Source organism: Loxodonta africana, chromosome 19 (assembly GCF_030014295.1).
Source record: "Loxodonta africana isolate mLoxAfr1 chromosome 19, mLoxAfr1.hap2, whole genome shotgun sequence".
NCBI classification, from domain to species: Eukaryota; Metazoa; Chordata; class Mammalia; order Proboscidea; family Elephantidae; genus Loxodonta; species Loxodonta africana.
In genome coordinates this window covers 69,532,776-69,558,042 of record NC_087360.1, presented here as the reverse complement: position 1 = coordinate 69,558,042, position 25,267 = coordinate 69,532,776, and the positions used below count along the sequence as shown (strand labels likewise).

Sequence of the window (25,267 nt, the reverse complement as noted above, 5' to 3'; positions counted from 1 at the left end):
AGACCCATGTAAGTTAGGGTTAAGTAGAAATTACAACATTTATGACGTCAAATTATGACTTTTGATTTGATTGAAGATCTGCAAACTCTAGTGTCAACAGGAAGAAACAGAAATAGAAAATAATTAACCTCTTACGTGTCACGTGAGCCCACTAATTTCTTCTTAAGAAGCTATAAAAGATTTTTCGACTAAAGACCTGGAGTGGCATTTAACCACTTTATCAGCAAACTGAGGAGGCTCTTCTACTGGGGCCAGTGTTGTTCTGCAGTGAAAGAAAATAAGTATCCTTTTCCCTAGTCAGCTTGCTGGCTAGAAATTATATCCTTTCGAAGCAATCAATGGAATCGGATAATATGACTCAATACAGACCTGACCCAGGGCTACAAAACTAGGGTAAATTAAAGTAGAAAACATTTCCTGGCATTCTGTGTTAGTAGTAACACTAATAAATACTTCATAGTTATCGATTAATGTTTTCAAAATTACATTTGAAAAAAATTTAGGCCTAATTGCCTTTTTTTTTAGTGGTGGTGGTAAGTTTATATACAACAAAACATTTGCCATTTCAACATATTTTCCATGTACAATTGTGTGATGTTATGTCTACTTGGCTTTTAAAACTATACCTGACTCTAAAGACTCTGGTAAAAGATTTGGTTTTTCAAAGTTATTCAGACACTAGGATCTGTGTCAGCATATTAAAGGACAGAAGCTCTGAGTCTGAAGATTTCCATCTCAGACACGGTAACATGAATCTGACCAGTCTTTTGTGTGTACGGTAACATGTAATCACATAAGACTATAAAGAACTAGCACATAAAAGTGACCTATTACCTTATGAGGCCAAGAGACAGAAAGGGCTACATGAACTAGAGACAACGTCATTTTGAGACCAGAAGAACTAGATGGTCCCTGGCCACAACTGATGACTGCCCTGACAGGGAACACAACGGAGAACCTCTGAGGGAGCAGGAGAACAGTGGGATGCAGACCCCAAATTCTCATAAAAAGACCAAACTTAAAGGTCTGACTGAGACTAGGAGGACCCCAGCGGTGAGGGTCCCCAAACCTTGTTGGCCCAGGACAGGAACCATTCCCGAAGACAACTCTTCAGACATGGATTGGACCGGACAATGGGTTGGAGAGGGATGCTGGTGAGGAGTGAGCTACCTGCACCACGTGGACACTTGAGACTACGTTGGCATCTCCTGTCTGGAGGGGAGATGGGAGGGTAGAGGGGATTAAAACTGGCAAAATGGTCACGAAAGGAGAGACCGGAAGGAGGGCGTGGGCTGACTCATTAGGGGGAGAGTAAATGGAGGTATGTAGTAAGGTGTATATAAGTTTACATGTGAGAGACTGACTTGATTTGTAAACTTTCACTTAAAGCACAATAAAAATTATTAAAAAAAAAGTGACCTATTACCAACAGATAATAAGCATCAAATTCAGTGCTAACAGTAAATTTATCTTAAATATATAACAGATCTTCAAAATATAAATAAACACACAAGAGTTAGGAATAATTTTTTCAGAAACATTTCCCCATGTTTTTATGCATGCTAATAAGGAATAAATGTCAAAATTTGTCAGACCCTGAACTTTATATATACTTTAAACTCCAGAGTAAAAATCCCCAAATCATCTCAGCACTCAAGTGTTGAACTGTGTAGCTGTACTCTCATTCATGGGCTTCTCATTTTTGGTCACTATTTTTAACAACCATTTTATTAAACTTTGAGTAAAAAATTTAGAAGAGAAAACTGATACTGACAGAGAAGTTACAGAAGTAAGTACAGCACAACTAGTGAATGGTAGAAACAGGACTGTAATCTTGGGTATCTTTCAGAAGACTGACTTTATAATTAACTCTGTGCTACCATGTTGTCTTCCTACTTAAATTACACCAGAATTAGAGCACAGGGTATAAGTGCCTCAAACATAATGCTCGTGTCATAATTAATTACATCATAAAGAATAAATTCCAAGATAACTTGAATACTGTAGATAATTACAAGTAAATGAAACACCGGGAAACATTATTTCCATGTTTAACCGGAAAACAAAGAAAATGAGTGTATTTAGCTACTAGGGCTGTCTAGGATAGAAAATTATTCAAGTAAATATGTTTTTTAGAAAACAGTTAAAGAAACGAGGTTATTTCCTTTGGAGAGCTCGAAAGGGTACTTACTTGTTTTCAAACCCATCAGATTACTGGAGATAAGCAATCACTGTCCACTGGCTCAAAGTGTAATATATGAAGTGAAGCACAGACCGCAAGTAGAAATTGAGATTCAACAAGGTTTAAATAAGAAAGAAACTGGCTAACTTACAAGAGGTCCAGAGACTGGGTAGTATATTAGTTTTTTATTGCTTCTGTAACAATTACCACAAGCTTAGCTGCTTTGAACAACACAAATTTATTCTTTTACAGTTATGCAGGTCATAAATGTGACACGGTCTCATCAGGCTAAAATCAAGGTGGGGGCAGGGCTGCGTTTCCTTCTGAGGTTCGAGGGGAGGATCCCTTTCCTTGACAGAATGCAATGACTTGCAATTGTAGGATTAAGGTCTCTGTTTTCTTGTGGGCTGTCACCCAAGAGCCATTCCCAGCTTCTAGAAGTCGGCCACGTTCCTTGGCTCATGGGCCCCTTCCTCCATCAGTAAAGTCAGCAATGGTAGCTTGAGTCTCTCTCACCCTTCTTTCTTCTATCTCCTCTCTCTGATGCAGTCTTCTGCCTTTTTCGGTTTTTAACATCTTATGTGATTAAAATGGGCTCACTTGAATAATCTAGAATAACTCCCGATCTCAAGGTCTCTAATTTCAATCACATCTGCAGTTAAAATGGACTCACCAGATAATCTAGAACAATTCCCCATCTCAAGGTCTGTAACCCAATCACATCTAGAAGGTCCCTTTTTGCCACCTAAGGTAACACAGTCACAGATTCTAGGCATTAAAACGTGCATCTTCGGGGGGAACGTGATGCTGCCAAATACAGGCAGTCTGAATTTACTCAGTCCCTCAACAATACTAGGAAATGAGGATTTTTTTTCTTGACTCTCCACTCTGCTTTCCACAGTTTTAGGTTTATCCATGTCTGGTTTCTCTCATGGTCATAACAAGGCTGCCAGCAGCCACTAGGTCTACAGGCTTCCTTGCTCACATCCACCAGGAGAGATACTAACTTCGCCTTCTCAGGGTCTCCAAGCAGTTGTCAGGCTGTGTTCTACTGGCCCATACTGGCTAGACTTGCACATCAGTAAACCAATAAAGGACAAGGGGAATGGGACAAAGAATGGTTCAGACTAAGTATCTAAGATGGTCTAGAACTGGTGGGAAGACTACAGTCTACCACATTCTGCCTGTTCGGCTCAATATTTATATACACCCCTCTTACAACACATACACTTTCAAAACTGCACTTGCCCACACAAAGCACTTTCAATCCACCTCACCAGAAGGGGTAACCCAAAGTCTCATCCAGTTACTGCACTGAAGTCCAGACTCATGCTGTGAGTGATACACTTCATTTCCAGGTGAGAAAATGACAGTACTCACACAGTACACACCAAAAGGTTAAGTTAGCAACACCTAAATAACGTTAGTGAAGAAAAAGTAGGTTAACTAGAATTAAATTCAGAAACGTGAAGAAAGAATGGCACTACAATGATCAATGCTAACTAGCCCTTAGCTCAGAGCATATCCTTCTATTCAAAATATAGGTAGGATTTCTTGTCCTCAAAATTCCAAAGGCTAGTAACCATAGCAAGAGCTATTGTTTAAACAAGAGGTGAGTCTTAGAATTTCTGTCTCCTGGCAACAAGTCTTCAGAGGTCTCCTGACCTCCCCTAATGCCTTGAATTTAGAATGGCTTTTACCTATTGGACTCCGATTGGAAACTGTTTCTTCCCCCCAGATTGAATCTAAGATACATCTTTACTGTATAAACCTGACTAGTCTCTTTCTCAGCCAGAAAATTCTTAAAATTTTGGAGAGGTCTAAAGCAACAGATTTATGTTTTGCTGTATACGTTAACTCCTGTTAAATCTTTTTTAAACCCATATTCACACTAACTTTGGAAAAAATGAATTCTCTAAATTAATCTCTCAAAGCTGGACTGAGAACCTAGCCCACAAGCAGAAAGAACCTTTCTTACTGAATCTGAATTTTCTCTGATTTTAAAAAGCCTTCTTGGGTCTAAACTGGAAATGGCCATAGCACTCTTAACATTCCAAATGTTTTTTGTACAATTTCCCTCCTGATGTACATGATCTGTGCCCCACGATACAAGAGAAACCGTATCAACAACTTCCCATGCGAGAACGGTGTGGGTTCTTATGGCTCTTTTCCCACAAGACAGGGTAGAACTGTCCCATTCAGTTTCCAAGGAGTGGCTGGTGGATTCGAACTGCCAACCTTTTGGTTAGCAGCCAAGGGCTTACCCACTGTACCATCAGGGCTTCATCCTTAGCTTTGAGTCATGCTAATGCTAATCTCATTACCCCAAGAGTGCTACTATTAGCTAGAGCAGTATGCTTCCTTGTTCACGTCAGACTGGCTTCTCTCTCCCAGAGACGTCAAACCAACCTCTCTCCACCGTATCACTGGCCCAAACTGGCTTAGTTCTGCCCTTCTTTGGAATCAGTCACTGACAACGTGGACAACATTTTTCACAGAATGCTCAGGCTATTCATCTGGGATGAGATGTAAATTGATACATTAAGTACAAATTCAACCACAACATCATATCAAACTGGGTACTGACAATCTTTAAAACGATATCCTTTCAAATAAATTCAAAATGTGTTTAAGAATTATCTTTAAAAAAAAAAAAAAGGCCAAACTGATACAAATAGGGCAAGATACCAACAGAGCAATACTCTTAAAAAAAAAAAAAAAAGAGGACTGAATTCAGTTTCTCCCTTACTCACTGAAGTCAGCTCAAGTTTCTTAGCTCTTCAAAATCTCTCTCTTAAGACTCTCAGGAAGAATAACCAATCCCTCACCTGTGTGCCTAGGTATTATACTGTTTTATATTTAGTTGTATGTCGTTCTCCATTGGAATGTAAATTCTTTAGGGCTGAGGAACAAACTTTATTCACTTTTCTCCAAGGGTACCTAAATGTCTGACCCAGTGAAGAGATGTTGAAGGAATGAATGAATATGGATGTTTAGATCAGTAAGGTGTTTTGCAGATTCCATACTTAGGAAGTGGTACATAACAAGTGGAGATCGTTCTTTTTGGAGCTTCTTGCTTTTCCTGAAATTTATTTAACTTGTTACATTCTCTAAGTTACATAAAGGCAGAGGCAGTCAATGTTATTACCACTTTTTCTTTTCATCTCTCCATTCTATTTTCTTCTACTAATCATTCTACTTATTTTTATTTTCCACTTGTGCCTTAAGGCTAAAAAGATTCAAGGGTACTTCCTGGTATCACTGGTTAAAAAAGTGAGATAAAAATTTAACTTAATTTTACATTTAGGTACCAGTCTTTGACTGCGTATCAAAAACAAGATAAAATTTGAAAGGTAGTAGGGGAACTAGACACAAACCAACAGGTTCTGGTAAGTACTACAAAACCTTAAGTATAAAGTACTATGGATAACAAAGGAGTTTCTCTAACTGGGAAATACCTAAGAAAACAATAAATCTGATACTGGTTGGTCATTTAGGAGGTCTTAACAAACCCAGAAGTCGTCCCTGGGGGGGTGCAAATGGTTAACACACTTGGCTGCTAACCATAAAAAGTTAGGGGTCACCCAGAGACACCTTGGAAAAAAGGTCTGTGATTTACTTCTGAAAAATCATCCACTGAAAACCCTACGAAGCACAATTCTACTCCAACACACACAGAGTCACCATGAGCTGAACTGACTCAACCACAGCTGTCCTGGGGACATATCCAGTGTCGCTGGGTTGTTGTTGTTAGGTGTGATGAGTCAGTTCTGACTCACAGTGACCCTATAAATAACGGAATGAAGCACATCTCTGTCCTGTGCCATCCTCACAGTAGTAGGTACGATATGGTTGAGCTCGTTGTAGCAGCCACCGTGTCACTCCATCTAGTTGAGGGTCTTCCTCTTTTTCCCTGACCCTCTACTTTACCAAGCATGATGACCTTCTCCAGCGACTGGTCCCTGATATTGTGCCCAAAATATGTGAGATGAAGTCTTGCCATCCTTGCTTCGAAGGAACATTCTTGCTGTACTTCTTCTAAGACAGATTTGTTCATTCTTCTGGCAGCTCGGGGTATACTCAATACTCTTCACCAACACCGTAGTTCAAATATGTCAATCATCGGATACTTCTAACTTTTCTCTAACGCTAACTAGAAGAGATAACTAGTTGAAGATTTAGTGTTGGGCAGGGTAGCATTCTGGAAAAGGACAAAATTTCAAAATGCCTAAAGAACCAAAATTAAGGAACAACACAAGCAATACCATTTTTTTCCCCCCCAGCAATACACTTCTGATCAAATGGTTCTTTCAATCCGGATGTAGCAGAATATATCTAGTCCTTTCCACCTATGCTCAAAGCTGTGGCTTTTAAAGGAATTAGCATAAAATCCAAGCTAATGCTGTCATTCCCCTCACTCCAATCCCAAATCTCCAAACTGACACCAAGTGGGCAGCCTGTTTGAATCAAGAGGAATTGACTATAAAACTAAAAAGAAACCAAAGTGTCTCAAAACAAGTTCTAAATGTGGGTCTATCAGTGTTTTAAGTTAAAAAAGCAAAATGCTGAAGGGGGCAAGTTCAGAAAACAAAAACACTAAAGCCTGTTTGCACAAGATCTATACCTATAACTACAAAATTTTTACGACGATAACTTTGCATATGTTCTTTTTCTTACTACAAAATATAACAATCTGGCTTCCCAAAAAGTAGAAGGAACGCTTTTTAAAATTTAAGTGTCAGAAACAGTGGCACCAACCAGAAAAGAGTGCCTCTAGTAGAACAGACGGAAACAGCCAGATACAATCCTCTCAAATCACCTCGGTCTCTGAAGAGCTGGGTCGAGAGAGAAAAGTTACTTCCTGATTACTTTAACTTCTTTTATATTATCCAGGAGGTACAAGGGATCTACAAAATGGCCCTTAATAAATGTGGTGATGTATGCTTTATTTTTTTTTAATTTTTGTTGTGCTTTAAGTGAAAATTTACAAATCAAGTCAGACTTTCATACAAAAATTTATAAACACTTTGCTATGTACTAATTGCTCTCCCCCTTATGAGACAGCATGCTCCTTCCCTCTACTCTCTCTTCTCGTGTCCATTCGGCCAGATTCTGACCTCCTCTACCCTTCCCTTCAGACAGGAGATGTCAGCATAGTCTCATGTGTCTACTTGTTCCAAGAAGCTCATTCTGGTGGTGTACGCTTTTGAAGAATTTTTTCAAAATTAAAAAATCAGAAGGGTATGTCTGAAATCTGACTACATTAATGCATAAAATATACTAATCCAATCTCACACTTCGCTTTTCACTATTACAGGAGGGTCACTATGAGTCAGAATCGACTTGACGGTAGTAGGTTTGGTTTATGAGGAGGTAACAAAAGAGTGGATAAAAATTGTCCGTACTTTATTTTTCTAGAAATACTTATTAAATCTCAAAGGGTAAAAAATAAAACAGCATAAAACACCATAAAAACAAACAAAAAAAGTCTCAAACTTGTTTAGGCCACAGTAGCTTACCTCTTGGCCGTAAATTTTTTTTCCAGATCGTCATTGTGAAGCAGTTTTGTATCCCCAAATTGCCATGACGACTGTAGATCACAGTTTACATCAAGTCTGCTCTGGTTAATCGTATCGTGTATGAAACTATACTCCCTAGTGTTGGTGCAACAGGGTGACAAGTACACTGAAGACAAGAAAAAGAAAAGGACGAGTAGGTATCTGTGTTTAGAACTGTGTCACCAGACAACTGTCCATCTAACAGCAGCTTCATTTGTTAACAGTCAAAAATTGGAAACCATTCAAATTTCCACGAGTGAACAAATTATGGTACATCCATGCCATGGAATAAAACCCACCTAGCTATACCGTATAATTCCTTTTATATACTGCTGGATTTCATTAGCTCGTAACTAGAACTTTTGCATCTATGTTCATGATGGATATTGATCTATAGCTTTCTTTTTTCATACTTTTTTTTTTAATTGCATTTTTGGTGAAAGTTCACACAGCAAACTAAGTTCTCCTCTAACCTCTGGCTGGTTTTGATACCCGGGTAATATTGTCCTCATAAAATTATCTGGGAAGTGCTTTCCCCTTTTCTATTTTCTGGAAGAGATTTAGAATTTACGTCAATTCTTTTTAAAAAATGTTTAGTGGAATTCTCCATTGAAACCATCTGGGCCTAGAGATTTCTTTTGTAACAGTTTTCAACTATGAAGTGGATTTCATAATTACAAGGCTATTAAAGTTATCACCTTAGTATTATGTAAGTTTTGGTAGTTTGCACTTTTTAACAAATTGGTCCACTTCATCTAAATTGTCAGGTTTATGTGTATGGGCTTGTTTGCAAGCCGGTGGTGATATCTTCTTTCATTCTTTATAGTCGTAATCTGTGGTTTATGTGTTTTTTTTTTTTTCCTTTGTCAGTCTTACTAGAGGGTTACTGATCTTCTTAATCAGCATTTTGTTTCACTGATTTTCTCATTGTTTTTCTACTTCTTATTTCGTTGATTTTTGTTCTTATCATTATTTCCTTCCTTAAAAAAAATTTTTTTTTTCTCTTTGTTTTGGGCTTCTTTTGTTGTTCTTTATTAGTTTCTTAAGGTGACAGTTTTTATTATTCAGTTGAAACCCTTTTTTTCTAATGCAACTGAAACTTTTTTTCTAATGTAGCCATTTAGTGCAATAAAGTCCTTTGTCTGCAATGCTTTAGCTCTTTCCAAATTTTGGTATGTTCATTTTCATTGAGTTCAATATATTTCCCTCAAAGTCCCATAAATTATTTAGAAATGTATTCTTTACTTTCCAAGTGGAGGTTACCTATCACCTTTCTATTATCAATTTCTAATTTGAGTCCACTGTGGTTAGAGAGAACACATTTTGTATGATTTCAATTCTTTCAACTATGTTGAGATCTGTCTCCTGGCCAGGATACTGTCTATCTTGGTGCTTGCTCCATGGGTGCCTAAAAGGAACATCTATTCTGCTGCTGTTGAGTGGAGTAATCTATGAACACCAATCAGATCCTGTTGGTTGACAGTAATTTCTTCTAGTATTCCTGTTGATTTTCTGTCTAGTAGCTCTGTCAAATGTTGAGAGGTGCACTTAAGTCTCCAGCTATAATTCTGGATTCAACTCTTTCTCAATTCTATCATTTTTTGCTTTGCATATTCTGAAGTTCTGTTGCATGCACATGTCCTGTTGCTGTTAGGTGCCGTTCAGCCGGTTCTGACTCATAGCGACCCTATGTACCACAGAACAAAACACCGCCCAGTCCTGCGCCATGCTCGTGATCATTGTTACGCTTGGGCCCACTGCTGCAGCCATTTTGTCAATTCATCCCATTGAGGTCTTCCTCTTTTCTGATGACCCTTTACTTTACCAAGCATGATATCCTTCTCCAGGGACTGATCTCTCCTGACAACACATCCGAAGTATGTAAGACGCAGTCTCACCATCCTTGCTTCTAAGGAGCTTTCTGGTTGTGCTTCTTCCAAAACAGATTTGTTCGTTCTTTTGGCAGTCCGTGGTATAGTCAATATTCTCCACCAACACCACAATTCAAAGGCATCAATTCTTCTTTGGTCTTCCTTATTTATCGGCCAGCTTTCACATGCAAATGATGCAAATGAAATATCATATTTTGGGTCAGGCAAACCTTAGTCTTTAAGGTGACATCTTTACTTTTCAACACTTTAAAGAGGTCATTTGTAGCAGATTTGCCCAAATGCAATGCATCTTTTGATTTCTTGACTGCTGCTTCTATGGGTGTTGATTGCGGATCCAAGTAAAATGAAATCCTTGACAACTTCAATCTTTTCTCCATTTATCATGTTGTTGTTCATTGGTCCAGTTGTGAGGATTTTTGTTTTCTTTACATTGAAGTGTAATCCATACTGGACTGTGGCCTTTGATCTTTATCAATAAGTGCTTCAAGTCCTCTTCATTTTCAGCAAGCAAGGTCATGTCATCTGCATGTGGCAGGTTGTTAATGAGTCTTCCTCCAATCCTGATGTCCCGCTCTTCTTCATATATTCCAGCTTCTCGGATTATTCGCTTGGTGAAGGATATAACCCTGACGTACACCTTTCTCAACTTTAAGCCACACAGTATCCCCTTGTTCAGTCTGAACAACTGCCTCCTGATCTATGTACAGGTTCCTCATGAGCACAATTAAGTGTTCTGAAATTCCCATTCTTCACAATGTTACCCATATTTGTTATGACCTGTATGTGCATATGCATGCACGTTTAGGATTGCTATTATCTTCTTGGTGGACTGATCCTTTTATTATTATGTAATGTCCCTGGTAATTCTCTTTTCTCTGAGGCCTACACTTCATATGATATTAACATAGCTACTTAAGCTTTATTTTGGTTAATGTTTGCATGGCCTATCTTCTCCCATATGTTTACTTTCAATCAACCTATATCATTATATTTCAAGTGAATTTCCTTTTCTGTCAACCGTATATAGTTGAGCCATATTTTATTATTTATTCTGCCAACCTGTCGTTTAATTGGTGTATTTAGATCATTCACATTTAATATAATTATGATGTTAGGGCTGAAGCCTGCCATTTAATTATTTTCTGTTTTTCTGTTTCAGTTCATTCCTGTTTCAATCTTCCTGCCTACTTGAATGTTTTAGAATTTCTTCTTCAGTTACCTATGGTGTTTTTGAGGGCAGTGGTGATTCAGTGGTAGAATTCTCACCTTCACATGAGAGAACCAGGTTTGACCCCCTCCTGGCCAATGCTCCTAAAGCACAGCCACCACTTGTCAGTGGTGGCTTGTGCATTGTTACAATACCTAACTGGTTTCAGTGGAACTTCAGACTAAGATGGACTAGGAAAAAGGGCGTTGAGATCTACTTCTGAAAATCAGTCAGTGAAAATCCTATGAATCACAATGGTCTGATCCCCTTGCGCAAGGGGTCACCATGAATTGGGGACTGACTTGACAGCAGTTAACAAAGGTGTTTTTTAAAACCTTCAATTTTGAGATAATTATTAGATTCACATGAAGTTGTAAGACATGATACAGAGACATACATTCTTGACCCTGTTTCCTCCAATGGTAACATCTTACATAATTATATCACAATCAGAAAATTGATAGTTTTATCTTCAAGTTCACTCATTCTTGCCACTGTCTTCTCCATTCTTCTAAGGAGCCTATCTAGTGAGGTTTTATTTCAATTATTGTATTTTTTGGTTCCAAAACTTCCATTTTCTTCTTTATTATATTTTCCTTTTCTTTTGCTGGGATTTAATATATTTTTTTTATTTCTTTCAAGAGTATTTGCAATTGCTTGTTGAAACATCTTTATGATAGCTGCTTTAAAATTCTTGTCAGATAACCCTAAAACCTGTGTCATCTGGGTGTTGGCATCTGTTGTCTTTTCTCATTCAAGTTGAGATTTTCCTGGTTGCTGGTAAGACAAGTAAGTTTTTATTTTAGTTACTTTGGATAATGTTATGAGACTTTGGATCTAAGTATGATTAAATCCTCTGTTGTAGCTCTACTCAAGCCATGCTAGCAAGGAGAAAGAGAATCTGAATCTTTACCACTGGGTGGGGTTGAAATCCTGGCTCTCCACATGTCCCCAGTGACGCCCCGGAGGGGGGTGCCTTTTTACCATTGGACAGAGGCAGGAGTCTACACTCCCCACTCAGCTGCCACTGACACTGTGGAAGGGAGACAGGTGCCTTGTTATTGCTGAGCATGGTAGAAGTCCAGGCTCCCCAGGTGATCTATGCTGATGCTGCTCCCAGTGAGGGAGTATTCATCACCACAGGGCAGGGAGCAGGAAGAAGTGGAATTTATGTGGTAGAAGTCCAGGCTCCCTATTTGGCCTCCTCTATAGGGTCCCTATGAGTCAGAATCCATTCGATGGCAACTTTTTTTTTTTTTAATAGGGTCACTATGAGTTAGAATTGACTTCACTGCAAAGGGTTTGGGTTTTTTTGTAATACCACTCCAGCAGGGAGGAGTGGTACAGATATAGGTCTAGGCCCTCCACTTAGCCTTTGCTGGTAAAAACGCAGGGGTCATGGCTTTACTTCCGGGTGATTTTCAGGAGTAGAGAATTTATTGTCAAACAGGTTTCTGTCTTTCTAGTCTGATCCTTCTACTTTGCAAGAGAGAGTAAGCTTTCCTTGGAGCTTTTTTTTTTTTTTTTTTTGGTCTGTGCCTGTTGGTATGGGCGTCTCCAATCCAGTCTGAGATATTTAGAAGACATAAAGAAAACCCAGAGAATTTACTACTACTGTGTTGTTCCTCAAGTCCCAGGGTCCACAGCTGGTCTGTTGTCTCTCTACCTTTCAGAGTCTGTTTTATACACGTTCAGAGTTTTTCGGTGTATGTTTACTTCATCTTGTCTAGCACTGCAAGTACATGTGTTAGAGGTATTAAAGTGCTAACTTAAGCTGATTTTACAGAACCAAAACAGAAGAGAAATGTGAACTAAGAATCAGAGCAATACAGTAATAAATATTTTAAAAATCCCATCTTCCATACAAATATTACCTTTACCAGCTGTCCTTCTGATCTTTGGAATGGTAAATTTCTTCAGAGGATTGGCTTCTATGCCAGTAATTGATAAAGGCTCACTGGTTGAGCTCATTTTCCATAATGTCTTGTGTTTAACCATCTGTTTCACTTCCATTTTGTTGTTGGCCTAAAATAAATCCCAAGTTATTAAGTAAAAAGTCAATAAATACGTAAGTGGCAATGGCAGTAAAATCATTTAAAAGTTCTTAAATGGAATTTAATAAAAATATATTCTTGGTCACACTGACAAAAGATTTCAATATGAATCTGCCAGGTTACCCAAAACAGAAAATGAATTAATAACCTTTTTTACATATATATAATATTAAAAATATTTATTCTGTAGTTTCTAATAGATCTTTTCCTGTAATTCATGTCATTGTCATTGAGCAGCTAAAAGCCTCTGTGCTCCTGAAAAGCTTAATAACTTCTCAACGTAACAATTTCTATATAACATCTGGTAAAGTTCTTGCCAAATATTTTAATGTTTTAAAGTATTTTTCTTATACACTTCTGTCACCTTCAAATCAGAATCCCTGGCTTTTGGAAAACTTAGGAAGTTACTGTGTGTGTTGATTTTATCTGTCAACTTGGCTAGGTTGTATGATTCCTACTGGTTTGGCCAAATATTAGGCTGGCTCCTGTTCCATAACGTAATTTAATGTAATATAATCACACCCTCCATAATGACATCTAATCAACCAGTCAAAAGGGGAGTTTTGTTAGGGCATGGTCTGCCTCAAGACCATATAGAGGTATTTTGGCAGAACTCACTCACTGACTCTGTACTGTTCCTGTTGCCTGACCTATAGACTTTGGGATAAAAGCCTGCAGAAGTCTCCAGCCTACCACCTGACCTGTGTATTTTGGACTTGCCAGCCCCCGTGTCCCCCAGTCCCATGAGCTGGGAGGAGTAACCAGCCTGTTGCCTGACCTATGGATGCTGGGCTTGCCCGTCCCCATAACTGGGTGAGTAAATTCTCTATTTTTTTTATTTTTATTTTTATTGTGCTTTAAGTGAAAGTTTACAAACCAAGTCAGTCTCTCATACAAAAACTTACATACACCTTGCTATATGCTCCTAGCTGTTCTTCCTCTAATGAGAGCATACTCCTATCGTCCACTCTCTATTTTTGTATCTATTCAGACAGCTTCTGACCCCCTCTGCCCTCTCATCTCCTCTCCAGACAGGAGCTGCCCACACAGTCTCATGCGTCTACTTGATCCAAGAAGCTCACTCTATGCCAGTATCGTTTTCTATCCCATGGTCCAGTCCAATCCCTGTCTGAAGAGTTGACTTTGGGAATGGTTCCTGTCTTGGGCTAAGAGAAGGTGAGTCAATCCGTTGAAGTAAATCAATCAATATCTATCCATCCACCCATTTCTCACTGGTTCTGCTTCTCTGGAAAACCCTACACAGACGGTTATAAACCAACTATTTCATCGATATCCCTACGGTTGATGACCCACAACCAAGTGGCTACTGTATTCAGTTAACATGTTCCATGGTATTACTCTTTAAATGGTTCAAGACAACATCACATATTGTTATTCTAGTAGTAAGAAAGATTTACGTTTTATGCTTTACCATAGTAAAAAAAAAAAAAAAAGATCAGAATAGTCTTTTCCTTCCTTTCCTTCCTCCTCCCTTCTCCGTCTTCCTCTCTCCTGCCCCTCTTTCTCTGTCACACACAAGTACTGATTCTTAACCTTTCAAGCAGAACTCAAACTGAGTAACAAACGTCAGCTATGGACCCTCCAGACAGAAAAATATATTCAAACATGAATTTTTCATACCATTTTATAAAGTTCACGGGCCTTCTGATATCTGCCCACTGCTTAGTTCAAATGATGGCTCACAATCCAAATTAAGAGTTAACAAGATTCCACAGAGGCTCACAAAGGGTAGGATTCTATAGGTGGGTCACAAAGGAGTGCCCCAACCCCTGCCCCTCTTCTGCCCTTTAGGAAAGGTGAGCTAGCAATCTCCCAATCAAACAAGGATCAGAATAGGGACAGAAAATGGACTGAAACCGCTAGAACAAAATCCGCCTTTCTCTCATCCAGTCAAAATGTAGCTATGAGTTCCCTTAAGATACACCAGCTCCTGAGATAATTCTCAGGACTGCCATGTCACCTGGCAGTTTAGTAAGGGGAAGAACGGAGAATAATTTATGTAGAATGACTTAGATCACAAAAAAAATCTCTTCAAGTAGTCACCATCTATATTAACTGTACTCAAAGGTATATAATAAAAAAATCTTTATTATATATATAATGATCAGTTGAATATAAGGTACTTGACAAGTGTTGAGATAATCCTCAATGTTGCCTTTACAAAACAAACAACTACAGATAAATTAGTTACTCAGGAAATCTGGATAATATTTCATCTGTATGGTTTCTTACAAAATGCTTTTCTAGTATAATTTACTAATAAAGACTACTGAGTATCACATTTTAATCCTTAGTGCTTAGAAAACTACTTAGCCACAAAGAAGCCATATAAAACCTGGAAGGTAAATTGTCAATGTTATTCAGTGTCTTTCATCAAATGTGTCACCTCCAGCAATTTTTCAAGTATTAACTTTAAAGAAGGAATAACAACCCTTTAACTTCAGTCCAAACAAATCAGCCACACTCACAAAATAAAAAATTCACACATTTTTTAATGATCCATTATCACAGACCTAAAATCATTATATTTATGATTTTTATATGCATATATAAAACATATATATCATAGTTCTATAACCCTTAAATATATATTTATACATATTATTTTTATGTGTGTAATAATAAAATCAGAAAGTGTGAGTCCTGAAGGTTCATGCTGGGGCTCCCTCCTCTGGGGTTCTGGGTGAGCACTGAAGAGCAGAGAAAAAACTGTAAAAACCTCAAGGATAGTTAATGCACATGGCAATGTACACGGTAGGTCCCTAACGGATATTCAGATAAATAAATGAATAAACAAACTAACAAGCAAACGAAGGAACCAAAGAAGAGTTCTCCAGCAATTAAAACATCTATGACTACAGGCCTTAAGAGTATGCATATTACAAATGACTTTAAACCAATACCTTTAAAAGATTAACTAAACAGTAAATTCCTGGAAAATATGTAACTTACTGAAACTGATTCAGAAGAAATACAGAATGAATGATCCTATCAATACTAAGGAGACATTAAATCAATAGTTATAAATTGATTCTAAAAGTATATAAAGATGAGGACACTAATATATCATAAAAACAAGTTGAGTTCATTCCAGAAATGCAAGGGTGATTTAACAATGGAAAATATGCAACATTTCATTTCCCCCATAAACTGATTAAAAAAAAAAATCAAATGATTATCTCAACAGATACAGAAAAGGCATTTACATAAACAAATTCAAAACCCATTTATGATTAAAAAACAAAATCTTAGCAAATGAAATACACGGAAACATTCATAAATTGATGAAGGGTATCTACCAAAAATCTATAGCGAACTGGTAAATGGTGATGCCAGGCACACTTTCTTTAAAATTAAGAATAAATTATTACTACTTCCTTTTAGCACCACAAGTGCTCAGCAAGGGAGGAAAACAAGAGAAGAAATAAAAAGGTAAAAAGGAACTAAAAAAGGCGAAAAGGAAAGCTAGATTTTATAGGCTTAGGAATTTCTTTAGTGAAAGATGAGGAAGCTTAGGCCCAAATACTACACATTTTAAGAATGAATGTTACTTAGAAAGGCAAAATATCATAATGGTTCAAATTTGGGTTCTGCCATTACTTAACAATGTTACATTAGGCAAAGTGCACATATTCTCTGGGGCCAATAACAGAATGTATATCTCCCATGTTTGCAGAGTCCAGTACACAATAACTACACATATTTAACTGTTAGTGTAATCCTGAAGTCTAGTAATGGAATCAAGTTATGGAATTTGTCAAGAAACATAGTATTGTAAAGACAACTTGGTTGGAAGTCAGGTAATGTTGGCTGTAATTCTAGCTCTGCCATTAACCAATGATGTAACCTTGGGCAAGTCATTAACTTTCCTTTACAGCACATCACTCTGCATGCGTTATTAACGGTAGTACATTTTTTCAGACAAGTTAGTGGCAAACAAAGCCCCTCTCTGTCAAATACCCAGTCTAAGCACTCATCCTCTAAAGGTCTATCTAAAAGAGAACACTTGGACTGAGTTTCCTAAAAATCAAGTATCTGAATGATTGAGAGCACTGGTTTTAGAGGTTACTCAATAAATCTGCAAAATCTTCTAACCGATTACTATCAAAGAGACTTTAATTAATAACAGAACTTTGTGTTTCAATCGAGTAACTTAGTCCAAAGACTCAACTGGTATCAGTTATGTAAAGGCTTCCCAATGTGAGGCAGCTTAAGATAATTTTAGACATACAAAGCATTACTGAGACAATTTTTTTTTTAGTTCTCTTTCAAACATTAACATTAATCAGTTTGTTGTTAATTTACCTTTTACATCACTATGAAGACCTTGTTAATCTCCCTTTTTAACAAAAAGAAATAATGCCACAGGTTCAGGGTGTTCTGGCAGATAGCAATGTTCTGTTTTTACTTACTTTTTATTTGTGCCCAATAATATGAAGTTCCCGTAAAATAAATCTATTTTAAAATACTTAATAAATTATGGGATTTATGGTGTGCACATAGGGGAAAAAAAATCATCCCTCTTCTGGTAAACCCAGGAAACAGTTCCCAAGGATATCTGAATAAATTATGTTCTTGGAACTGGAGTCACAAATACAAATTCTGACTTCTGCAGAATTTTAAATGAGACAAAGAATTACTTCTAATAAAGATATAGTAAAATCAGACGATATACATGATAAATTATGTTTACATTTAAATAGATTAAGTCAGTAAGAATGTCCCAGTTAAAACTATAAATGTAAAGCTAAAATAAATTTTAGTCCAACTTCTCATTTTATAGATCAGGGGCTGGAACACTATTACAGACCATGGGCCAAACCCAACCGTCTATCTGAAGGGCCTGCAAGCCAGCAAGAATTTTTACATTTTTAAATGACTGAAAAAAAATCAAGAGTAATATTATCACACAAAAATTCTGTGAAATTCAAATGGCAGTGTCTACAGTAAGTTTTATAGGAATACAGCTGTGCCCATTCATGTACCTATTGTCTGTGCCTGCTTTCCTGTTACAAGAGTACAGGTGACTAGGTGTGACAGAAATCCTGTGGCCCACAAAGCCTAAAGTAATTTACTATCCAGTCCTTTACAGAAAAAGTTTGCCAATCCAAAGCAAGTTAAATGTCAAAGAGCTTGGACTAAGTCAAAACGAGGTCTGATGATTTCCATTCCAAGATTCTCCTGGTCTCCCATCTTCTCCATTATCATCTACTGTATTCTGGATTTCATCCCAACCCACTTTCCTTCTCTGTATCCTTCCCAACAGCATCTAAACAGGTTGAAACTTTCTCATTTCAAAAGCAAAACCCTTGTAGCTCACCTTCCAATCTATTCCCTTCCCAATCTACTCTGTTTTCCATCTCCGCCCTCCACCTAAACAGCAGTCATCAAAGTCGCCGTCGAGCTCCGCATCAGTCTCTTGTTACCACAAGTCTGTCTCTGGCTCCTAACTCACCTGGCCCTCCGCATTTGATGTCCATGACCTGTCTGGTTTTGTAATAATACAGTCCTGCTTTGACTTCTGTGACTTCATAACCTGGATTTTGCAGCTATTTCTCTGATGGTGCTTTGTCTCTTAATAACTCAACCATTTCTAACTGAACTTTAATATTGTTTTAATTTTTACTCATATATTAAAAAAGGATGTGTTCTCTTTTGGAAACATTACAAGAAAGCTAAACTTCATTTTGACTAACATCACTACCACTACCAACATCAATCCGGGTATCACTGCTCCAAAGGTTAACCTGTCTTATGAATTTTTCCAGATTATTTTTTGATGTATATAAAATATATTGATATATATACACAAACATATATATATAAAAATTTTTTTTATAAAACCCTAAAATAATTTATTTTTTATATATATACTATCATTCAGTATCTAATACTTGAAACTTGTTTTTTACACCCAACTATATTTTTAACATCTCTCATGTCGATACTAATCCACAGCATTCTATGTTTGACAGTGATTCATCACATTTTATTTAGCCATTCTCCTACTGAGGGACATTTAGGTTGATTCCAATTTTTTTGCATTTAAATTTTTTATTGGTATCACCTGGCTATCCTGGAAGGAAACTTCAATGTATTCAACCAAAATGAGAGTGGCTGTTTATCCATGCCTGTACTGATACAGTATTTTACTCAATTCCTTAACCTTTGCAAACCTGGTAAGTGAAAAACAGAATCTCGTGGTTTTAATTTGCGTTTCTTTCATTATTAGTAAGGCTGAGCCTTTTCCCCTGAATCACTTGTTCCTAGGTTTTTCTCCATTTTTTTCCTACATGGAAGACAGACTTTTAGTTAATGAGTTTTAAGAACTCTATGCAGAGGAAGCTAGTTTTTGTCCGTCGTAAGTGTTGGAAAACTTCTGCCTTTTAATTTGGTTTTTGGCATGTTCCTCCCATAGCAAAAATTTAATTTTTGTATACTCCAGTTTCTCAGTCTTTTATTATACTGTATTTTTAAACTATGACCAGCAGTGCCTAAGAGTTCTGGTTTTTCACCAACAGGTGATATTGGTACTATAAATTTCTGCCAATCTAAACAAACAAACTGGCTGCCGTTGAGCCAATTCCAACTCACAGTGAACCTCCCACAGGACAGAGCTGAACTGCCCTGTAGGGTTTCCAAGGAGCAGCTGGTGGATTCGAATGCCAACCTTTTGGTTACCAGCTGAGCTCTTAACCACTGCACCACCAGGGGTCCTCCGCCAACCTAAAAGGTGGAATGACATCTGTCATGGATTGAACTGTGTCCCCTAAAAATATGTGTCAACTTGGTTAGGCCATGATTCCCAGTATTGTGTGGCTATCCTCCATTTTGTGATTTCTGATTTATTATAAATCATGATCTCTGCCTGTGGTTAAAGAGGATTAGGGTGGGATGTAACACCCTTACTCAGGTCACATCCTGGGCCAATGTAAAGGGAGCTTCCCTGGGGTGTGGCCTGCATCTTTTTTTTTTTTTAACAAGAGATAAAAGGAAAAGGAAGCAAGCAGACTCGGGGACCTCATACCACCAAGAAAGCAGTGCTGGGAGCAGAGCGCGCCCTGTGGACCTGGAGTTCCTGCGCAAAGAAGCTTCTGATCCAGGGGAAGATTGTTGAGAAGGACCTTCCTCCAGAGCCGACAGAGACAGAAAGCCTTCCCCTGGAACTGACACCCTAAATTTGGACTTCTAGCCTACTAGACTGTGAGAAAATTAATTTCTCTTTGTTAAAGCCATTGACTTGTGGTATCTGTTACAGAAGCACTAGGTAACTAAGACAACATCTTATTGCGTTTTGTCTGCAGTTTCCTGGTTATTGACAAGACTGATCAAGTACTGAGTATGTTTACTGGCCACTTGTAATTTCACACCTGTAAAATGCCTGTTCAAGATTTTACACATTTTCTTATCAGTTTATGTATTTCTAAGAAATCTTTATATGAGACACTACATCATCACCAACCTTATTTGTTGCATGTAGTTTCTCCCACTTTGTTAACTTGTCTTTTTACTTTTTTTGAACAGAAATATTTAATTTTAATGTAGTCCAAATTAGGAATTTTTCCTTTGTTTTATGCTTTTGATCAACTTAAAAAACTTCCCTCCCCCAAGCTCATAAAGATAATCCCCTATATTCTCTTCAAAATGTCATATAGTTTTGCCTTTCACCTTAACTCTTTAATTCGGTTGAAATTCATTATTGTCTAAGGTGGCTTTTCAATCTGTTAGGGAAATGATGGTTTACTTTTTTTTGATAAAGCAGCTATGTATCTGTAAAGAAAAAAGACTAGATCCCTAACTGAGAACACTGTATAAAAATCATTAAAGTTGGATATGAGTGTACAGTAGAGTCAATCTCAATATTCTCTAGAATGCTAGGCATTTCAGAGGAAAAGGAATCTAGGCTATTAGGAGACTTATTAATGAAATGAGTGACCATGGGAGAATCCAGACACAAAGTATGCCTGAAAAAGATGATAAAGAACACAACAGTGAAAGTGGTAGAGATTACAACGAAGATAAACTGGTTCCAAAGAAGCAATGGAGTGTGAGACAAGGAAGAAAAGAGACTGTAGTCAAAGAGGAAATGAGAGAATCTGAAATAGTAACATGGTTGCAGTTCCTGGTAATGAACAGTTTCAAAGTAGAAAGGATATATTAAAACGAGGACACCAACATCTAAGATACCCTACTGAGCTCATCCTGTCTGCAGGAGGGAGAATGAAGACAACCAAGGAAACAAGAGAAAGATGAGTCCAAAGGACTAATTGACTGCAACTACCACAGCCTTTATCAGACTGAGTCCAGCACAACTAGATGGTGCCTGGCTACCACCTCTGACTGCTCTGACAGCAACCACAACAGAGGATCCCAGAAAGAGCTGGAGAAAAATGTAGAACAAAAGTTTAACTCACACAAAAAAAAGACCAGGCTTACTGGCCTGACAAAGACTAGAGAAACCCCAACAGTATTGTCCCAGGACACCCGTTTAGCTCAGTAATGAAGTCACTCCTGAGGTCCACCGTTCAGCCAAAGATTAGACAAGCCTATAAAACAAAACGAGACTAAAGGGGTGTACCAGCCCAGGGGCAAGGACTAGAAGGCAGGAGGGATCAGGAAAGCTGGTAATAGGGAACCCAACGTCGAGAACGGGAGAGTGTTGACACGTCGTGGGGTTGGTAACCAGTATCACAAAACAATATGCGTACTGTTTAACGAGAAGCTAGCTTGTTCTGTAAATCTTCATCTAAAAAAAATAAATAAGAATGAGGAAGTCAAGATCAGGAAGCGGTTCAGTGATCCAGGCCCACTGAAAGGAATGGTCTGATTACAGAAAAGATGCAAGGAGAAACTTCTCTGACCCCTCAATAAAAAAATGAAGTATAAAGAGGGAAAATATGAATATTAGAGGGTTTTTGGAAGATCTCCAATAGGTCAGGTGAACTACCTTTACAAAGCAAGGTCAGAATAAAAAAGATTATAGTTTGTATGGGAGAAGGAACTAGACCCATACCAAAACAATATATAGCATAACGATTAAAAAGTTAACACAGAACTTTACACACAAATAGATTCTTAAGAAATATCGTTGAATTGGGGGGTAGGTGAACTGAAGATGTAGAATTAAATAATACAGCATTTTTCACGGACTGGAAGCTTGCCCCTAAGCTGCTATCAATAAAATCCACCTGTTAAAAAATTCACTTATGTGACTTAAAGAATGTTGTTGACCATCAGTCTATCAATTCAGGCAGGAGCTTCTGGTTGAGCGTCAGATTTTCTTTGCCTTTCTTACTGGTTTCAGATTCAACACCTGTGAAGTGATTATTTTTTGACAGGTAACTCCATTGGATAAATTTATAGATTAATCAAGGGATTACATGTCAACAACACTTTGCGAACACATACATTTAGAGAAAACTCAATTTCCTTGTAGTGATAGGAAGTTCTATCCTTCATTATCTCTCAAATTCTTCTTTAGCTTGAGGTTTGGCTATGTGTAATTACAAATTAGGGAGAAGGGAGGAACATATGGAATGCCTAAACGCAGAAAAATGATGATGAGAAAGATTTTTAAAATTACTTCTAAGTCTTATCCACAGAAGGTAGGAGTTATTACATAAAGAATGTTCCCAGATCCTGTTTCTCTTCTGTTCACCTGTTTAACTTTGCCACTGCCAAATCAAAGATGCTTGTAGAAAGAGCACCTTTTGGAGATTACCAAATCCTTTTGGAGAAGGTGAACCATCTGTCAAATCCTACTTCCCTGGAGGGAAGTATTGTGAACCAGAAACAAAGGCTTCCAACAAGTACACAGTGATTCCAGTAGCTACCTGGACTTACTATTAGAAAACGGTAAGGAAGAGTTTTTTTTTCCTTTTTCTTTATTTCATTTATTTTTCATTGTGCTTTAAGTGAAAGTTCACAAATCAGGTCAGTTTCTCATACAAAAATTTACATACACTTTGCTATACATTCCTAATTGCTCTCCCTCTGATGAGATAGCACAGTACTTCCCTCCCCCCTCTCTTCTTGTGTACATTTGGGTAGCTTCTGGACACCCTCTGCCCTCTCATCTCCCCTCCCGACTGGAGATGCCAACATAGTCTCAGAAGCTTGTTAAAAAGTTTTAAAAAATCAACATAACTCCCAAAATAACAGCTTCACTCTGTTACTACTTGTTTTACTTAGGCTTAAAAGATTTAGACATGTAGAACCCACGTGCTTCTTAAGGTCAGTGCTCATATCAGCCACTTCCCCTGAAAGATCGGAGGTATTCAAAAAAACCTTATCCATTAGAATGTACTCTCTAAAGCCTCAGAAATTTATAGTGTAACTATACCATTTGGAGAGAATAAAACGTTACAACCTGGTGAGTATAACAAATAGAGTACTACCAAATAAAGCTTCTCCCAGATTTATTTTGAAGACTCCACCAAGATTGAGAAAGTAATTTTTTTTTGCACACACACACAAAAAAAGAAGTTTAAAAACATCAGGTTATAGTGACCAGTTAAAATATGGGAAAAAACAATAACCTAAGTTCTCAGGCCTGGTTACAAGCACTGGAAGTTAACTTGGCTGGAAAGCTCACCGTTCTATGATTTAGCAATCCGACACCTCACTTTCCTTCCAAATCGTCTTCATGAAATTGGCTAGAAAAAAATTTTTTGAAAGGATTTATGATATAGTAGAAAGAGCACTATACAAGACATTAGCATACAAGACATTGTCCTGGTTCTCTCACTCACTGGATGTCTGTTCCTGGGCTTTCCTCTCCTCTCCTCTCCGTGTTTCAATGACATTTGAAGTTGTAGTGTAAACTGTCAACTATTTTGCCTCCTCTTATACCTATCCCTAAGGCAGCTGTGTGGCACAAACGGTTAAGCACTTGTAGCAGTTCTAAAACACCCAGTGGCGCTTCGAAGACAGGGCTGGTGAGCTGCTTCTGAAAGGTTACAACCTTGAAAACCCTACAGGGTAGTTCCACGGGTCGCCATGAATTGGAATTTATTCACCAGCAACTAAACAACGTACCTATCCCTCTCTCTGCCACTTTCAGGTTCTATTTATTCACATTTTCTCTGTGGGTCCACAAACAGGCATATGCAAGAAACTGCACTCCTAAAAGTTTTGTAACTTTTAGAAGTTTTATAACTTCTTTTTAAGTTAAATAGTCCAGTCTCCTTCTCCCTAACTTTCCAGTTACTGAGAAAGTTTATCTGCCTAGAGTATTCCCTCCATGACTATGGCACTTTTGTTTTTTAAATGTCCACAGTGGGTCCAATTTCCATCCTCTGAGAGTGCATTTCATTTTTAGAATCAACCAAATATCATTTAAAACCCATCTGATTAATAAATGTGGAGGACCAAACCTGGCAACACTACTTTTGATTAAAATATAAAAATTTTTAAATCTGGCTACAAAATAATTTTCTAGTCCTGCTTATGTGCTAGTTCAGAAGGCAATTCCAAACTCAGAATACCATGAATGTTCTGAGAAATATTTGTGTATTAATTGGCCTGATGTCCCAAAGTAATTACTCTAAGGTTCAATAAAAAAAAAAAGGTTCAATACTTAGGCTAACTTAAGGTCAGTTATGTATGGGCCAATCTTTTCTACGGGACTATAATCTACGCAGTTATCTCCAGCACCAAGCATAGTTCCTTATAAAATAAGTACCCAATAAATATTTGCTGTCAAGGATGAATATTTACATACTTGAAATGCATTTCAATTACTTTATGGTGAGAAAACACACACATTTCTCATGTATCTTTATTTGACAAATTATGTATACATCAATTATAAAGCAGAAAAGTTTACCCAAAATAGGTAAAAAATATCAATATAATATTATTAATAGCAGTAGCAAAGCCATTATTTGAAATACTTACCACTCTTCGATGGAATCTAGCATCATACAGTTATGATCAGGATTCAGTCCATACGTGAAAAATAATAAAGCAATATCTACAAAAAAAGAAAAAGGCAGAAATAGGTAGAGAATTATGGTCAGAGGCTCCCTGCCAGAATTATCTCTTTATTGTCCTACCCATTCATTTTTTTTTCTCCTCCTAATTTCTGCCTCCCTTTTGCTCCCATTTCACTGCAGGGGACGGGGGCAGTTTTCCTTATCTTTCTCTCATGCCCTTCCATTCATTTCTCCACTCTCATTCCTCTTTTCTCATTAGGCCTTTCTCTTTCTCTGCATTCAGTATATTGTCATCTGCTATTCAGAGTTCCACTGTCAGCTAACCACTGTTATGCAGCCAACTGGTAGCAAAATGACACTGTGAGACAGCAAATGAGCTTGCCCTTGGGTTTTCACATATAAGAAAAAACACTGAAG

General features: G+C 37.6%; 1 protein-coding gene across 1 annotated transcript in view; it reads right to left on the bottom strand.

Annotated features, from left to right (window-relative positions):
* Positions 1-25,267, bottom strand: part of TEX15 (testis expressed 15, meiosis and synapsis associated) — a 77,991-nt gene that overhangs the window by 40,242 nt on the left and 12,482 nt on the right. The window contains exons 2-5 of the mRNA XM_023551134.2: positions 24,813-24,888; positions 23,509-23,569; positions 12,714-12,864; positions 7,702-7,867 (exon numbers count right to left, since the gene is read on the bottom strand). Coding sequence (XP_023406902.2) covers positions 7,702-7,867; positions 12,714-12,852 — 305 coding nt within the window. The 5' untranslated portion in view covers positions 12,853-12,864; positions 23,509-23,569; positions 24,813-24,888. The remainder of the gene's footprint in view (positions 1-7,701; positions 7,868-12,713; positions 12,865-23,508; positions 23,570-24,812; positions 24,889-25,267) is intronic.